At 58.2% G+C, this 18,343-nt stretch overlaps 1 protein-coding gene across 4 annotated transcripts in view; it reads right to left on the bottom strand.

The window, feature by feature from the left end:
* PLA2G6 (phospholipase A2 group VI) overlaps positions 1-18,343 on the bottom strand; it is a 58,977-nt gene that overhangs the window by 11,009 nt on the left and 29,625 nt on the right. For 3 of the 4 annotated variants that reach the window (XM_077762110.1, XM_077762109.1, XM_077762111.1), the window contains exons 4-12: positions 17,781-17,964; positions 15,699-15,886; positions 13,262-13,358; positions 11,978-12,160; positions 9,046-9,154; positions 7,699-7,860; positions 5,771-5,849; positions 3,317-3,480; positions 1,588-1,738 (exon numbers count right to left, since the gene is read on the bottom strand). In XM_077762110.1, the coding sequence (XP_077618236.1) occupies positions 1,588-1,738; positions 3,317-3,480; positions 5,771-5,849; positions 7,699-7,860; positions 9,046-9,154; positions 11,978-12,160; positions 13,262-13,358; positions 15,699-15,886; positions 17,781-17,964 (1,317 nt within the window). The remainder of the gene's footprint in view (positions 1-1,587; positions 1,739-3,316; positions 3,481-5,770; positions 5,850-7,698; positions 7,861-9,045; positions 9,155-11,977; positions 12,161-13,261; positions 13,359-15,698; positions 15,887-17,780; positions 17,965-18,343) is intronic. The other variant, XM_077762112.1, reaches the window with a different exon arrangement.

Raw genomic sequence — 18,343 nt, forward strand, 5'->3', positions numbered from 1 at the left:
TGAAAAAAAAAGAGTTGGTCCAAATCTACGAGCTGAAGCCGTACATTTTCTGAGAGGTGGGAACGTGGAGACGCGTGGGTCAGAAACCAGGTCCCGAAGTGTCCACGGGAGGACGCCTCCCCAGAGGCCCAAAGTGGAAACCGAAATGTCCGTGGAAGGTACTAGGAGAGAGAAACTGTGGGCATCGCCCCCCGGGGGAGTCCTCCAAGGCAATGGGAATGAATGTGCTACAGCTTCGCCCAGCAGCAGGCGCCGCACTTACAAACGTGGCATGGACGCAGGGAAGCGAGAACATAAAATGAGTCCGTCCAAGCCCGGAGGCAGGCGAGACGGAAACCACGCTGCTCGGGGCTGCAGTCACAGGTGGTGAGATGGTACCGAAAATCCAGGAAGCCCACGTCCCAGCAGTCGGGAGGACAGCGCCCCCTGGCGGCAGGGCAGGAGTTGTGACGGGGCCGGGGACATGCTCAAGGGGTTTTTGGACTTGGCTGGCGGTTATGTGGGTGTTTGGTTTATAATTATTCGCTGAACTGGTTTATGTACTTTTCTAAATGTACGTTCTATTTCACCATTTAAAAAAAGAGCAAAAATGTCTGGGAAAAAACATATAGAAATGTTTTAAAAATAGTTATCTTCAGGGGCGCCTGGGTGGCTCAGTCGGTTAACTGCCCCACTCTTGGTTTTGGCTCAGGTCACGATCTCACAGTTGGTGAGTTCGAGCCCCGCATCGGGCTCCATGCTGACTGCACAGAGCCTGCCTGGGATTCTCTCCCTCTGCCCCTCCTCCACTTTCTCTGTCTCTCGAAATAAATAAAATTTTAAAAGTAAATAAAATATAAACAGGAATAGTTATCTTTTGGGTTTTACTATATGGATGAGAGTTTCCTTCTTTTTTACTTTCTGTATTTGCCAGATTTTCTTAAAAGACTAGGTATTCATTCTTAAATGGGGAAAAAAAAGTTTTATTATGAAGAGAAATTCTCCCTAATCTTCTAGAGCCCCACTCATATGTTACTGCCTCCAGGAAGCCCTCATGACCACCTCGCCCTCAGGGCCTCAGTTCTCTCTCTCTCTCTCTCTCTCTCTCTCTCTCTCTCTCTCTCTCTCCCTACCCCACTTCCCTGGACACTCAGTCAGCTCTTGAACACTTTTCGATGCCCTGCTCTGGGGCAGGCACTGTGCCCAATGCTGGCGGTACAGAAAAACAACAAAAACAACAAAAACCAGGCAGCCATGCTTCTGCCTCAGGGAGCTCAAGCCTGGCGGGCAGACAGACACGAAAAGCTGGGCTGTAGGCTCTTCTGGAACTTCTCAAGCACCTGCAGCCCTGCATGGCTGTCACTTTTCAGGTTAGTTATTTCCCAACCAGACTGCAAATGGCGCAGCGCCCCCCTCTGACTGGGACGGGGAGGGGGAAACAGCAGGCCCGGGGTGAGGGTGTCCTTGGGTGTCCTCCGGAAGCCCCTGGTTCACCCCGGCCCCGCGGCTCTAACCAGACCAGGAGAGCAAGCCCTCTGCACCCCGGGAAGAGCCGAAGGGCGGCCTAGCCGGGGGCCCGGCCACCGTGCTCCCGCTGAGAAGCCTTACTTGGGTTTCTTGACGTCGGTCATCTTGGTGTGCTCCCCAAACTCCCGCTTCAGGAACTCCTCCAGGGGCCCCGACTCGTAGGGCCGCGAGCCGCGGAACACCTCATCCTTCATGCGGAAGTACACACCCCGCATGTAGGCCATGGACTTGCCTAGGAACAAGGTCGGGGAGACACGGGGGCCATGCCGACAGTGCAGAAGGGCGGCGGCCGGCAGGCAGGGGGCCGGCGGGGGGGGACAGGGGCTCCCAAGGCCTCTCTCCTCGGGAACTTCCCGCAGAGACAAGTCCCCTTCAGCAGCCCTGAGCCTCTGTGCATGATTCTGTGTTCCCAATTTTGTACTGTTTTCCTTAAAGAGGCCCCTGGGAGCGTAAGGGCTTGTGAATCGAATCTAGATGCCACCTCATCTGGCTCAGAATAGAAGGGCCGGCCCTGTGCCGTGGGCCTCTGAGGACAGGCAGGAGGGGCAGGCCGCACCCGGCACCCGGCTGCCCGGCGTGCCTCACCCGGCCTGGGCTGTGCGAGCAGGGGGGCTGCGCACAGGAGGGTGTCTGCCCGAGTGCGAAGCTGCACTGGGTGACTTCTCAAATCTCTCCCATGGCCCCTGGGAGTCTAAAGAAGAAAGTGACCCTTTCTGGAGGAGGCCTGGACCTCCAGCGCGGGCCTCATGCCCCACGGAGCAGAGGCAGATCCGAGCTGGCTTTGCTCTCATGGAAGGCAGAACTGGAGACCAGGGAGGGGACGCGGGGTCCGTGGCGCTAGCAGTTTGCTGACTGATGATCCTCCTCTTCCCGGAGCTCCGTGGGACGCTGCTCTCAGCCACCTCCTGAGCTGGCCACCACATGTCCCTGAACTGCTGGCCCCCAGGGGACCGGGGCTCCCTGAGCTGCAGCTGCAGCCTGCACCTGACTCAGCCCCCACGTCCCCAGTGCCCAGCAGAGTGCCCAGCACAGGCCTGGCCTGGGCGCAGGAGGGTCCTCTCCTGGTGCCTTCATGACATGGGTGAGGTGCCCCCGGGCGCTGGGGCAGGGTGGCAGGTCAGGGATGCCAAGGCAGAGGACAATTCTTGCCTGCGTGGTTGCTGGTTCTGGGAGGGCCCCCCCATCCCCCCACAGGCAGCATCACGCAGCCCAGAAAGTTCCACAAAGGGGACAATGTGTGAATGGAGACAAGAACTGTCCAGAAGCCTGTCTGGTACATGAGGCACTGCAGCGCAAGGCCCTGTGGCCTTGGGAAGTGCTGGGCTGAGAGCCTAGGGAACTGACCCAGCCCCAGTAACCCCATGGGCGGGCTATGTGACCTCGGGTCACCTCTCTCACCAGGGCCTTAATTTCCCTGGGGGTAAAATGAGACAGGCAGGCCGGGGCTCTGGCATTCTGTGGCTCTGTGGCTCCTCATCCCTGAGACCACCCACGCCATCCGCCATCAGGATGGTCTGCCTTATTTCCAGCAGGTTCTGGAGGCTCTGGGAACGAGTCTGAGGCAACTGATATAAAAATGGTTCCTACACTGAAAGGCAACTTGCTCTGTCCCCCATGCAGGGCAGGGCACCATGCCCTGGCCTACCTCCAAGCCTTTCTCTTTCTGGCCTCAGACCCCAACCCCCTCACCCACCCCACAAAGGGCTTAAGGGCCTTCCCCCTCCCCGGTGACTCTCTTTGCAAAACTCCGAAAAGAAGCTGAGCCCAATGCCCCCCACCCTGCCCCCACCGCCCAGGGCGCCGCCCTCACTGTGCAGAATGGCCAGGGCCAGGATGCCTCCTGTGCTGGTCCCCGCCACCCAGTCAAAGAGATCCTTGGTGGCGACGCCCGAGGCCTTCTCGATGGCGATGAGGAGCTGGATGATGACGAGGCCTTTCACGCCCCCTCCGTCCAGGCAGAGCAGGTGGTCATGGCTGTGGTGGGGAGAGCAGCGGGAGGGAAGAGGGCCCGTTACACCCTGTGTCCCTGAGCATCTGTGAGCATGTGAGACAAGGCCCCTTGGAGCTCGGGTGTTGCTGGGCTTTTGAGGGGTGGAGGCGGGGAGCGCAGTCAGTGAGGGAATAAACGCATGGCATTTCAGGAGGGGGAAAATGCAGGAACGATAAAGGGAGGGGCCAGGTGCCCCCTCAGCAGACGCTGGGGTCTATGTCTCCCACTAGGTTTTGGTCTGCTCGGGCTGAGATTCCCAGTCCGGGCTTGACCGGAAGCAGGAGCCTGAGAAAAGACTGTTTGGGGTAAACAGGGCTGGGGGAAGGGCTATCCTGTGGCCGGGAGCGGTGGTGGCGAGGAGGAGGGGGGCAGGGAGAAAACACCATCTCTGTGCCAGGCGCTGTGCGGGGCTTCCGCCAGCATCAATTCACTTAAATGTCCCAACCCCCTTGGAGGCAGACGCTCCCTGCTAGCCCTGTGCACGTCTGTGAAGGAATGAAGCTCAAAGGTTAGGTGACCACCCAAAGTCACAAGATAGGGAAGCGATGTGGCCGGACCCAGACGGAANAACACGCCCCGACACGTCTCCCTCAGTCCTGCCCTGCCCAACTCCCTGCCCTAAGGCTTCCACGGTCTGTGCTCAGACTCAGAAGCTTCCTCTGGTCTCATCCTTCCATCTGAGCTTAAATGTCACCGCCAGAGAGAAGCCTGCTCTGATGCCATGAGCCCCCTCCAGCTCAGGGAGCTCCTTCTCCACCCACTTTCTTGCTGCAGAGCACTTCTCCCTCCCATAAGCAGGGGTTTTTTGTTCCTGCGGTCACTGTCTTCCGCCCGCAGGGCAGGGACAGCCCGGCTCTGCAAAGATTTGCCTTTCCGGTGCACTCGGGAGGCGTCCCATAGACTAGCTGGTAAATGAAGGAGGCCTGCGTGGCCCATGTCTAGGGTCCTCCTGGGCAAGCTGCCCAGCCCCGCAGCAAGCCCAGAGTGGGGCAGGGGATGCCAGGCTGTCACTGTCACCAGGACCAGAGAGGCCACAACAAACACCAAGAGACCCTTCTGAGGACACGGGGCTTACAATGGAGACACCAGCCCACAGGGAGCGAGGCCGGGCTACGTGGCTCATAGTCCCCACAGGGCTGTCCTGATGGTCGCCTCAGTCCCACCTCCAGGGAGAGGACTCAGGCTCCTGCAAACCATCTGGGTCCTACTGGAGAATCTGCCTCCTCTCCCCTTCCTGGTCGGGACATGCCAGGCCTCCCTCTGGTACCTTCCTCAGCCCCTGTGCAGGTGTGTGTGCGTACACGCAGGAAATGCGGTGGGAGTGGAGAGCCAGAATGTTGATGCAGCACGTGTAACCCCCACGGTGCACATTATGGGGTGGCCTTGGAAATGAGTAGGACACACCAAGGGAAAGCCAACCCTTCAGGCAAGGGAGGGGGTGGGGCAGAACCACCTGTTGCCGCTGCCGGGCCCTCGGAGCAGGGGCTGTGTCTGCAGGCTGAGAACTTGCCCTGCGGGGGCCGGCACTACAGATACAGCAGCAGCAGAAAGGGCACAGACTCGGAGGACTCGGAAGAGGGGGCCTACGGTCTCCGCTCTGACACTCGCGGTGTGACCCTGAGCAAGGCACTCCACCTCTCGGGGACTCAGGTTCTGCCTGTGCGAAACAAGGATCCCACTCCCTCCCTAGGAGAGCTGTTGGGGACACGGGACGGTCATAAACGAACAGAAAGAACCTCTATAACGGAAGGGAAGTTGGAACGCAGTCGAGCGCGCACACACACACGTCCGTGCCGGGAACTTGCCGTGTTGGCAGGTACTGCTCCTGAGGCCCCAGGGGCTGCCCTCAGGGACAAAGGCTTCTGCTCTTTGTGCCCATCACCCAAGGCCTGCCTCCCAGAACCGGCCTGGATGTACAGCAGGTGCTGGGGAAGTCCGCCCACCCCGCCAGCCCTGTGGAGGGAACCGGGGCAAAGGGGCCAGAGGGAAGCATCGCAGAAGGGATCTGGATCTGGGTGACGTCCCCCAACGAACCGCCACAAGGTCGGGAGGGAAGGGGCAGGCCTACAGCCAGCTCTGTCGTGTAACCCGCAGCCTGCACGGCCACCGATGAGAGCAGACCCCGGCTCTCCGAAGGCCCGGTCTCTTGGCGTCTCAGAGGACACGAGCCACCTCACAGGGCCGTGGTGCAGACTAGACGACAGCCCCGAGCCTGCTGAAGGGCACCAAACAGGGGCCTCGTGCATGCCGCCCCTCCCTCCCCCCTCCACTTACGTCCGCTTCTCGTCCCTCATGGAGCTCAGGATGAACGCTGGCTTCCGGGCCCGGGAAATGTGCACGATGTCCTGCAGCTCTGCGAGGCACAGGGCAGGGGGGGGCTGGGGCCACGCGGGTGCTGGAGCTGAGCCCTCACACTGCTGGCCCTGGGGGGAGCACCTTGCTCCCTGTGGCCAGGAAGGGCTCTTTGCCTCAGGACACAGCTGAGCCAGAGGCCACCGGCCCCTTGGGGTGAAATGGGCTAGGGTGCAGAGGGTGGCCCCCTGCTCTGGGAAGTACCCCCACCCCCACCCGTCCAGCTCCCAGATTCTCCACAGTGCCTTCCCCCCAAAGCCCCAGGGCACAAGCACCCCTTCCGTGTCCTACGCTTTTCAGCTCACAGAGCGCTTTTTTAGGCAACAGGCAAGTGTAGAGCTGCTGACAGCCACCGTCACCAGAATCCTTATTCCCAATTTATGGATGAGGCTCAAAGAGGCTACCTAACTCGTCCAAGGTCATTTAGCCAAAAGGAATGAGTCAGGATGCTCCTTGGGGTTTAAACCCATGAGCGCAGGGAGATAACCAACCACTCTTCAGAAGCTGCTCGCCCTGATCCCAGGTCTGGAACCTTCCTCAGCAGCCTCTTAGATCGGCCGCACCCACCACTCTGCCCAAGTTCTCCTCTGGGCCGGAGCCCGCCTGCCCGATGGACTGGCTACCCCCGCAGGCGGGGGCCTGGGCCAGCACCGCCATGGCATCGGATTCTGAGTGCCCTCCGCGCCGCTGGGCAGAGTCTAGAAGCAGCAAAGCAGGAAGGCAGGCTGCAAGGCAGTGCGTCTCCCCCTCACCAGAGCGAGTGGCCAGAGGGTGGGCGAGACAAGCGGAGACGGGTCGGGAGAGGCAGTGGCCAGAGCACCAGGGGGAGGGTGGCAAGGATGGTGCGTGCCCGGGCAGGCGGCTGAGAAGAGGGCGCTAGAGCTACAGCTAACTCGGGGCCGGGCGGGCTCTGCAGCCCCTCCAGGCCCAGGGCGTTACCCATCAGACGCCGCGCCCCAGGCCCACCATCCGGCCTGGCTTGGGTGACTGCCTGCCTGTAAAATTGAGAGACAGAGATGGGGTTGGGGGGCAGGTCCTAGATGGGGACGGGCCGGGGAGCAGAGAGGAGGAGCCGGAACGACTAACTGGCTGTCTCTCCTGGCTCCTGGCTCGGCTGGGCTCTCCACGCTGGAGGTGCCCGTGTGCGCTTCCACAACAGGGGGAACAAAGGCCAGCTTGCCAAGGACTGGTTTCCGCCTGCCCTGTTCAGGGGACCCTGCTCTCACACAAGCTCGGCCCTGGTTGGGTCAGCCCCCAGAAAGCCCAGAGAAGGGACCCCATCCCCTTGGGGGCCATCTCCACGGGCACCAAGGACACCTAGGGGCAGATACAGGTTCCCTGACTATGTTCAAAAGCCTGTAGGTCGCCAAAGGGCCAGCAGGGGACAGACACACGGGCCCCAGGCCTGACAGAGAAACAGCAGCGAGGCAGACACACCCCTCATTGAAGCCAGAGGGCCAGGGGTGCCGGACCCCAACAGCACTCCTCACTGCCCACCCTGAACTTCACAAGAAGAGGCCGTGAAAGTGCTCACCTCATCGGGGCCATGGGGATGCCCGGACCAGAGACCATGCTCAGGGCATCCTCTCAGGAGAAATGGACTGCGGGCCATTAGCCAGGGACCCCTCCTCCGGCCCCCCAGGCCTCTGCGCTCCCTGGGTGCTGGCTGCCTCCAGAGGAAGGCAAATCCTGCCCCAGCCTTCCTTGTTGCTTTCAACGACTTCTACCCTGGGCCCCGGTTTCCTTCGACTTCTACCCTGGGCCCCGGTTTCCTTCGGATCAAGACTGCTCTGATCCCAGCGCCTGGGGACCGCCTAGAGGGCGGGGAGTGTGGCAGGAAGGAGGCCTACCTAGGTTGGTTAAGCTGATCGGTGGGGGCTGAGATCTCTCCAGAGAGAACAAGTGATGTGTCGTGGTGGAGCACTGCTCCGAGGGGGCCCGTTGTGTGAGTGGGAGGCGGTAGTCGGCCCCTACATTTTTCAGCAGAGTTAAGAGCGTCTTCCTGGTGACAACTAGTAAGGTTCGGGGAGGGCGAGATCACACAGGATCACAAGTGATGTCAACAGGCAAGTGAGAGGCCCCTCCTTTCCACACATGGCCCCCTCTCTCATCTACCAGGCGGCCTGTGTACGTGGGGGGGGGGTGCCCCGGAGGCCTGACCCCACCCTGAAAGGGTGTGCTGGCTCCAGTCGGCTCCAGCTCAATAGCTTCCTGGGACCCCAGGGCAGGCGCTGAGGTGGGCCAAAGAATCTGGAAGGAGGTCGAGGTGACCCGGTCTGAGTATCTGGGGACCCCTCTTTCCCTTCACTTCCGATCAAGAAAACAGGACTCCCACTTCCATACACACATTTCTACAAAGTACCACAAACAGCTAGAAATCAAAAATTTTAAAACAATTAAAAAAAAACAACCGCGCCTGGGTGGCTCAGTCTGTTAAGAGTCCAACTCTTGATTTGGGCCCACGTCATGATCTTGTGGTTCATGGGATCGAGCCCCCTGCCGGAGCTGCATGTGCGGCAATTCTCAAAACTGCTGAATGCAGAGATCGATCCTTCCAGAGCCTCAAAGGGACCAGCCAGCCCATGGGCATTTACCCTCATCCAAAAGGGTAACTAAAAAGGACATCACAAGAAGGAGCGTGCGCACATGTGCACGCACACACTGCCCTATGCACCCACAGCAACCTCCATGGCCCCCCAAAACCCCCAGAGGGGGCCCGGGCTTCTGCTGAGGATGGTCTTTTTCCAGCCCCAGTGCCGGGGCTCGCCAAGCAAGCATGCAGTTCTTGCCTCAGCCCGCGTGCACAAGGCCGTGCGCACAGACTCGTGTGGCGTCGGGCATGCATCCACCTGCAGGGGTTTCTGCGAGCGGCTCCATCCGCAAGTTCCTCAGGGAACGAGAAGCTCTACGCTGCTCCCTCCTGCCCCACCTGCCTCCCCCGGAGTCCAGGTGCCCTGAGGCGGGATGAGGGCCGCACAGAAGAGGACACTGACCTAGCAAGCCCCTCGGTGGGCTCCATCTACTGGTTATGGCCCTTGTGCCTGGGCACAGGAAGCATCCCCTCTCAGCCTCTCAGGTGCCCCCCACAAGCAGGGAGCAAGTGGGGTGGGTACGGACAGGATGCTGGTGCCTGACGGCTGGGACCACCCACTCTCCTCCCTCCGCCCAACTCTGGGACCAGAGCGCAGGGCACTTACGTTTGCCGATCTTGGAAGCTATGAGTGCAGGAGTCTCCCCGAAGTCGTTTGGGGTGTCCACCTCTGCCCCAAAAACAATGAGGGCCTTGACCATCTCCACGTTGTCTTTCTGTTGGGGACAGAGTGAGGGGAACACCCAACAGCTCACGGAAAGGAAGAGAAAAAGGACGCCAGCCTCTTCCACCAAATCGGCAGGCCTCTCACAGGCACGGCAGAAGGTGCTCGAACCCTTCAGACTCCCTCCCCTCCCATCGAATAACCCGGGCAGAAGCTGGAAGTGACCCACCCCAGAAACCAGCCCCACCAGCTCCTCGAAGGAAGCAATGCATGTATGACCCCTGCTCCGGGGACCACGGGGACATTGAAGGGTCAGCTGCTGATCACTTTCAGGAGCAGCCGCAAAGGGGGAGCAGGGAAAGGGAAGGCTGTCCTGTCTGTCAGGTCCAGGGTGCCGCTTCTGAGGGGTAACTGGGCACACATCCTCCCACAGCCTTCAAGTGCAGCTTCCCTCCTAAGCGCACTGTGCATTTAACATTGGAGGCTGGGCAGGCGGGGTAGGGCGTGGTTTCCCAGAACAGACCAATCAACTGGCTGCCTGGAGACCAGGCTCTGGTCTTATCCCCTCCCTCTTCCTGGAGCCTAATCTTCTTGCCTAGAGAATGAAGAGGCGTGTCCAGAAGGCAGCTTCCAAATAGTGGTTCATGTACATTGGATTTATATGGGCACTGGTGACTACGCATGCTTGAATTATTAGTTATATGTTTCTGTCTTTATATTAGTTATATATTTCCCTTCATGTTGCTGGTTTACCACTTACTGCAGTAATAGAACATTTCCTTCCAAATAAATTTAAGGACGGTTTAAAGGCAAGCCAACTTAGAGGCTCTGGGTGGCTCAGCTGGTTAAGCGGCCAACTCTGATTTCAGCTCAGGTCATGATCTCATGGTTCGTGAGTTTGAGCCCCGTGTCGGACTCTGTGCTGACAGCTCAGAACCTGGAGCCCACTTCGGATTCTGTGTGCTGTCTCCATTTCTCTCAGCTCCTCCCCTGCTTATGCTCTGTCTCTATCAGAATTAAATAAAAACATTTTTAAAAATCAACCAATTAAAAAGCCAGTTCTCATTTTGGAACGCCCTTCATGGAGCATTAAGAACTAATTTTATTAAAATCTGACATGGTGTACGGGCATGTCTGTGGCATACCAGAGTACAACTGATATCTTGAGGAAAAGCGCGTCTGCGATTTGCTTGAGTTGTGAGTAGAACCATGCGGCTTTTCCCCCCCTGGAACACCATTTTTACTTGAGACCATGACTGACAGACAAACTACAGTTGTTCAGCCTTGGGTATCCAAAAGACGTGTTCTCAAAAATGAATGCAGGGGGGCGCCTGGGTGGCTTAGTCGGTTAAGCGACCGACTTTCGCTTAGGTCATGACCTCACGGTCCGTGGGTTCGAGCCCCGCGTCGGGCTCTGTGCTGACTGCCAGCTCGGAGCCTGGAGCCTGTTTCAGAGTCTGTCACTCCCTCTCTCTCTGACCCTCCCCTGCTCACACTGTCTCTCTCTCTCTCTCCTAGAAATAAATAAAACATTTCAAAAAATTAAATGAATTCATATTTTGAGGGGGACCTCGGTGGCTAAGTCACATAAGCAGCCGACTTCAGCTCAGGTCATGATCTCACGGTTCTTGAGTTCGAGCCCCGTGTTGGGTCCTGTGCCGACAGCTCAGAGCCTAGAGCCTGCTTCAGATTCTGTGTCTCCTTCTCTCTCTCTGTCCCTCCCCCGCTTATGCTCTCTTTCTCTCTCTCAAAAATAAACATTAAAAAAAAATTTTAATAAATGAACTAATATTTTGAAAATTTTGTATTTTTAATCTCCACTCTAGTAAATATAGATAGATAAAATCCATATAAACAAAAAATCTTTGAGATCTTCAATAATTAATTTTTAACAGTATAAAGGGACCACATAGACCCCAAATTTTGAGAACTGATGAACTTGGTCATTCTAAGGACTCATTCAGTGCTGAAAATGGCCATGGTTTTATTTTCAGTTTCTCCCTCCCAGGGCAACAGTGTCTACCAATGATGGCCTTTGCTATAAAACATATCTTTGAGTTTGCCCTAAATCTACTTCTTTTAGAGTCCCAGATTTCTCTCCAATTCCATCGCTTGGAAATCTGTTGAACATACTTATGTAATACATGGTATTGTTACGGAATGCGGAATGCGTATACACACACATCCGTAAGACAGTAATATTCCCTTCCCTGTATTCATCACGCTCACACTCTAGCTGTCTATCCAGACTGGCGAGGTTTTAGGGGGAGGAACTCTGCTCTATAATAAACCAAGAGCAGCAGCCAACACCTACCACGGGCCACCAGATGTACAAGCAGACCCTGCTTCCCGGGAGCTTATAGCCACCCCCCCCCCCACCGCCCCTCCTCTCCAGGAGATAGAAAGAGTATGCAGATGAGTATTTTTCCCTAATAATAATACAGGAGAGGAGAAGTGACATCTGAGGGGCGCCCACTGATGCCAGGTACCGCATGTGTCGCCCGGACGTTCCTCCTGGGGTTATCAAGGGCCCACTGCTCACTCCACCCACCAGCTCTGCTAGGTGGGTACCGACACCTCTGGTTTCTGGATGGGGAAATCGAGGCTGGCAGAGGTGACGTGACTTGCCCAAGGCCACAGTGGGTAGCCAGAGCCGGCACCTCACGCACTTGTCAAATGGGGGACACAGGAGCCAGAGGGACAGGAGCGTCGAGGAAGGAGACTTTGGGCTGAAAGGGGGACACAGAAGGTTCCTGAGGGAGAAGGCAGGTCTGAATGGCACATAGGAAGGTAAGAAGATTCTGAGCGGCACGGACAGGAAGAAGGCGTCGAGGGAGGGAGTGACGGGCAGGCAGCGCCCCCGCCACAGGCTCACCGACATGGCCAAGTGCAGCGGCGTGTTGCCATGCTCTCCGCGGGCATCGGCGTTGGCCCCGTAGGTCAGCAAGGCCATGACGCAGTCCAAGCGGTTGCGCATCACGGCCACATGCAGAGCTGTGTTCCCTGTGCTGCTCGTGCTATTTACGTCACAACCCCGCTTCAGCAGCATGCGGGCCATCTGCGGAAGACAGGGGCCGTGCCCAAGGCGGCGGGCACTCAGGGCGGCAGTGGCTGGCGGCACCGGCGCTGCCACCGCCCCCTCGAGAGGCCGTATGACCCCGGGCCTCTGGAAAGCACTCACAACAAGAACTCAGGTGGCAGGCCCCAGGCTGGGGGTGGCCCTACACGTTAGTTCCTACGCCATCGGCACCCCAGGAAGTAGAGAACAGAAAGCTGACTTGTGCTGGCTGATCTAAGGGGCTTCTAGGTCCTTTCCTGGAGCGACCGGGACCCCACGCATTTCTGCAAAGTCCCAGAACTGCCAGGCTCCCTGTGACCTTCTCTGGGATCCTGCCAAAGTCTGACACCACCCCCTGGGCCTTAGCAACACACAACCCCTGGGGAGCCTGCGACAGGGAGAGAGGCGTGGCCTTTGGGGCCTGACAGTCCCGAGCCCACAGCTCAGCCTCACTTCCTCCCGCTCATGTGAGCCTGGGTGGGCCGCCATACCCTCTATACCTCACTTCTCTGTGAAAATAGAAATGCAAGTCCCTACCTCACCGAGGGATGACAATGAATGACAATGCATACGTGAGCGGCCTGACTTGGTGTCTAGCTCCGGACAGGAAGGAGGCACCCTGCAGAAGATGGCAATCTGGCCATTTCCCTCCTGGCCCCTCATGACAGACCAAAGTCTCTGGAGCCATCCAAGTACATGCTGAGCTGTGCTTCCTGGAGACGAGGGACCCTCCCTCCCAGGGACACGGAGCTTGGTTTAGGGGCAGGCTGCGGGACCCCTGCCCAGCCAGGCCCTCTGTGGATGCAGCCAGTACCAGCATCGCCTTCAGTCTGGCGCTTGATGAAGAATTTTCTCCCACATTACCTCGCTGACTTCGCATCTCCGAAAGCCAGGCCACAGGACCCGCAATTCATGTGCAAAGAACTGAGAGAGGGGAAGTCGTCCCTGGGCCAGAGAGCGGCAGCACCTGCGGGACCACTAGGAGATCACCTCCCACCCCCACAGAGTCATCTCGGGGACCTCCTTCCTGCCGGCAGCAGAGGAACAAGGGGCCCTGGGACCCTGACCCACCCCCACCGCTCACCCTAAGACTCTGCCTACCTCTGCGTTCTTGGCCCAGTGGAGGGGGCTGGCTCCGTAGCGAGGGTCCTTGCTGTGGATCTGGCTGCTGTCCATGCTGATGATCATTTCAGCACACCTAGGGGGGAAGAGGAGCCAAGGGGAAGTCTAGAAGTCCGTGGGGTGGCAAGAGGTGGCCCAGGGCTGGAAAAGGCCACCACTTGGGGCTTCAACTCCTGGGGAAGAAGAGTTTCTGCAAATAGAGTTGCTACAAAACCAACCAGCATGTGTACTATGGTATGTCCCAGGTATCCTGAGCCCCTGTAGGCGCAGCTCGAGCCCCCGCCTCCAGGAAGCCTTCCCTGATAACTCCAATCGGCAATGATCATTCTCACTAGTGCTGGCTTTAGAGTCAAGCCCCAGCCTCCTCACTGGTGATCTCCGGACAGTGGCCGAGGCCGTGTGCACAGTCCTAGCCGAACTGGCGGGGGTTAAGGGAGAGAAGACATTTCATTTCTGCACCTGGCACACGGTCACTCCATGCCCAGGTCCTCTGCCGTTGCTGTTCCCTGCAGTGACCTGCATCCTGTGGGAAGCACGGGCAGAGCAATTAAGGCTGCAGTGACCTTCCACTCCTGGGTGTACAACCAGAGGGACTGAAAGGAAGGACTCAGATACCTGTACACCCACGTTCCTAGCAACACCGGTCAAAAGGGGAGACAACCCAAGTGTCCTTCAACAGATGGAGGGGAAAACAGAATGTGGTCCATCCAGACCACGGAGTATTATTCTGCCTTAAAAAGGCAGGGAACTCTGATACGTGGCACGAGGCTAATGAACCTTGGAGACAGTTTGCAAAGGGAACGTCGAGTCCCCGGGCCCAAACCAGGCTCTATAAAGGTCAGCGGGGTTGACGCCATCAGCAAAGGGGCTCCCCAGATGGGAGCGGGGGCGGCACCACTCTCTGCAGCCCTAACACCTGTGACTCCCGGAGTGCCACGCGGCGGCAGAGGGAGGTCCCCGTGGGGGACCCGGGAGGCTGCGGCGGTGGCAGCAGTAAGGCACCCCCAAGGTGCGAGGCCCCCTGCGTCGTCTAACATGCAGCAATCTCTTGCCATCTCTGCCAGCCCCACAGGGGAGGCCTGGCAGGGGAGAGAGGAAGGCAGCTAGAGGTGTCTAAGGAAGGAGCCACGTGGGCATCACGGGGCCCCTGGACGGCGCGGCCTGGGGAAGCTGAAGCAGAGCAAGAGCGGGCCCGCCATGCCGTCTCTCAGCTCTAATGGAGCATCACCCACCACTCGTGCCCACTCGGGGTGTAACCTGCAACCCGGGGAACTGACCACCGGGGGGGAGGGGGGCGGGGGGCAAGGTGGCAGGCCTGTCTCCGGTCATTTGGTCAAGCCTTTCCGAAACTTCTTTTCCATCTCGGCTGAGGCTGAGCAGGATCGTGGAAAAGTGGGCTGGCCCCAGCTTGGACTAGACCTTTGAGGGGATGGCAACACCATGGGGGCCGGCACAGTGGGTGGGGGCAGACTCCAGGAAAGGAAGAGCCTGGGGGACGGCCAGGCTGGNCCCCCCCATGTGTGCACAGCCTTCTCTGCTCTTCCCCCTTCCTGTTTAGCACGGCCTAGAAGGACCTGGTGACTTCTGTGTCTCCTGTCCCAGAGCCACTCTCTTCTCCGGCTCTCTAAGGCCAGCGCTCAGCACAGCGTCCAGACTGCGGGACCAACTACCTCATTCATCCATTCAGTCGGCCATTCCAGCTGGTGTTCCCACTGGGCAATATTTTGAGATATTCATCTCTTTTATCACCTCCCCCCCCGCTCCACAGACACACACACATACCCACACTCCACATGGAGAATCTTCCCGACACCAGGGCTTCCCAGCTCCCGGGAGGAGGGGAGAAACGTGAAACTGGTCTGGAGCTCCCCACGGCATGGGCCTCGTACCTGCCACCCAGCGGTGCCGCCAGCCAGGAACGACGGGCCCCCAAACCACCTGCCAAGCACCCCCGGGCTCCAAGCCAGGAAGCTGGCAAAGCCACACAGAGCAGCACTGTATCCAGGAAGGGGGTCACATTGGGCTGGTGGGCTTGGTCCGGGGGGCCCCTCCCTGGGGTTGTACATGCCTCCAGCCCAGGAGGACCACCTGGGGGTGGTGGTGGAAAGGGGATGACCCCGGCCAAGATTCGGATTGTTCTCCTCTAGTTTGGTAGAGGGAGGCTGGTGGCCAGAAATTAAGGTGTGTTATGGAAAACACAGGAACGCCCAACTCTTGTCACAGCGGACTTTCTGGACAGAGATTCATACCCGCTACGCGTTCATCAGGCACTCTCTTTGCACCAGGGTCGGCCCTTGGCACTGATACACTCCCCCCATGTGCCTGGGGCGGCCACTGCTCACCTGGGCGTGGAGACGTGAGCGGGGTGAGAGCTAGAGAGGCAGCCAACCAGGTGGGGGCGGGGGTGAGGTCTTACCCCTTATGGGAGAACTTCATGGCCGTGTGGATGGGGTAGCCGGTGGGCCCCATGACGTTGCACCGGGCATTGCAGAGTAACAGCACGCGCACCATCTCTTGCTTCCCCATCTGGCAGGCCAGGTGCAGAGGCGTCTGCCCTTGGTTGTTCAGCCGGTTCAGGCCGGCAGACGCATTCTTCCCTAGGAGCTGACAGCAGACACCGGGGTGGACGGAGCCCGACAGAGACAAGCCCCCTGTGACCTTCCCCAGCACCGTCGGGGCCAGTCCCCTCCGCCAACTTGAGGGGAAGGGAAGTCTGCCGAGGAGACAGCACTGGTGGGAACATTAAGGGAAGCCCCAGAGAAAGGAGGCTTGGAGGCTAACAGGAGGCCAGCTGTGCCAGGTGGCTTGGGGGCTGGGCTGGCATCGCTGTAGCTCTTATGAAAAATTTCTGAATTGGTAAAATTTAAAAGGGGGCTGCTCCACGGGGTGGGCACTGGGGGTCTGAGCAGGAGCGATTCCTTCTCTCCCCTGTATATGTCCATGTATTTTCATCTCTCCTGCTTGAAGTTATTTGGCTGGTATTACTTTTTCAATTAAAAAAAAAAAAAACAACCCACAGTATTACGAAGAAAGCCAGGAGGTTTTATTTCCTCACCTGCGGCTGAATGCTGTCTTCACAGGTTAATTAACAGCTCTTGCTTGCCTGTGACACCGAGCTGGGCCTGTCAACAGGCTGCATTCAGGCCTGCCTCTAGGGCCACAACCCCACTCACAGCTCTGCCCCTCCCTGGACACAGTTCTTAACCTCACTCAACCTCAGTGTCTTTTTTTTTTCCTTTTTTCTCTATTTTCTTTTAATGTCTTTATTTTGAGAGACAGAGAGAGGAGGGGAGGGTGAGAGAGAGCGGGAGACACAGAATCTGAAGCAGGCTTCAGGCTCTGAGCTGTCAGCACAGAGCCCGATGTGCGGCTCGAACCCACAGACTGTGAGATCATGACCTGAGCTAAAGTCGGACACTTAACCGACTGAGCTGACTGAGCCACCCAGGCGCACCCCCCCCTTTTTTTTTCCTTTTAATGTGTATTTTTGAGAAAGAGGGAGAGACAGAGCAGGAGTGGGGGAGGGACAGAGAGAGAGGGAGACACAGAATCCGAAGCAGGCTCCAGGCTCCGAGCTGTTGGCACAGAGCCTGACGTGGGGCTCGAACCCACGAACTGCCAGATTGTGACCTGAGCCGAAGTTGGATGCTTAACCGACTGAACCACCCGGGCGCCCCAACAACCTCAGTTTCTTTGGCAGAGAGAAGAGGATGATGACCCCGCCCACAGAGGCTTTTTGGAGAATTAACTGGAACACAAAACACTCCGCACAGGGCCGGGCATGAGACCAGCACGTGGTAAGGGACACCTGTTGATAAGACAGAATGTGCGCGTCCTCTGCAACGAGACCGGCTCCACGGTGCGTGTTGAAGTCCCTCCCCTGAGCACTAATCATATGATATAAACCCATATTTTCTGGAACAACGTAGTCCCTTTCCGATGCCAGCGCAGGGAAGGACAGAACCTTTAGAAGCCTCTTCTAACTAACCCTGGGCAATAAAACACAGTCTGGTATTCTGTCTTTTCCATCTGATATATAAAGCAGCCTTTCCTTCGCCCCCTGCAAGTTTTCCTTTCATTTTTTCGGCCCAGATGACCAGAAATTTAACAGGAGGGCTGCATCTGGTGCAAAGAGTCTGCAGGAGCCTGATGGAGTTTTGAGTTCCTGTGAAAAGCTAAGCTCAGGTCCCACCGGACCGGAAGCCCCTCCAGGCAAGGCTGAAATTTCACCCAGGCCAGGGTCGGGCTCAGCAGGGGCTCGGGACAAGCTGAACTAAACTGTTTGGCTGGCTGGGGCCTCTGGTTTCATGTCCTGGGGCAGAGGACCTCCCTAGGGTGGTCAGAGCACAGTGACCTGTCAGAGCACAGAGCACAGGGCATGCCTCCCTGTCGGAACACAGGAGGGAAGGGAAGGAGAGGAGGGTGCGCCCTCCAGGAAGGAGCTCGGGGGCCCAAGTGGCGACGGTGGGGTGTTGCCAGCACCGGTGGCCCCGCTCACCTGCAGCACCCGAGAATTGTCCCCCTGGACGGCGTAGTGAAAGGCAGTCTCTCCGTTGTTGTCGGTGGCGTCCATCTGGGCGTGGCAGTACTGCACCAGCTCCATGAGGACCTCCCCGTCACCCTTGCGGCAGGCCAGGTGTAGGGGGGTACAGCCCTCCTCATTCTCCCTGCTATTGGCACAGCTGCGGGGGGCGGGGGGGCAAGAGGAGAGGGGTGCTGAGAAACTCAAGTGCAGAAGAGGAAGTGGGCTTCGAGCTCAAGGCCATTCCTGCCACGCTCAGGCCGGCTGGGTCGAACTTCAGGCTGGTTCACCATTTACTTGGGTCTGATGTGATTTCAGCAGCTGTCCCGTGGCACCTCGGTATGGGACACGTGTCCCAGGGCCACACCAGCCGGAAGCGTGCGGCATGGCGTAGAGAGGGTCGGAGGGCAGGAATCTCATTAGCCTTGGGCAACAGGCTTAACCTTCCGGGCTTCAATACCCTGATTTACAGCAAAGGCACGGATCCGATATCTGCCGTGCCGCCCCAGGAAAGGGTCAGAACCGTGGGGGGTGGGGGG

Source organism: Crocuta crocuta, unplaced genomic scaffold (assembly GCF_008692635.1).
Source record: "Crocuta crocuta isolate KB4526 unplaced genomic scaffold, BGI_CrCroc_1.0 scaffold193, whole genome shotgun sequence".
Classification (NCBI taxonomy): domain Eukaryota; kingdom Metazoa; phylum Chordata; class Mammalia; order Carnivora; family Hyaenidae; genus Crocuta; species Crocuta crocuta.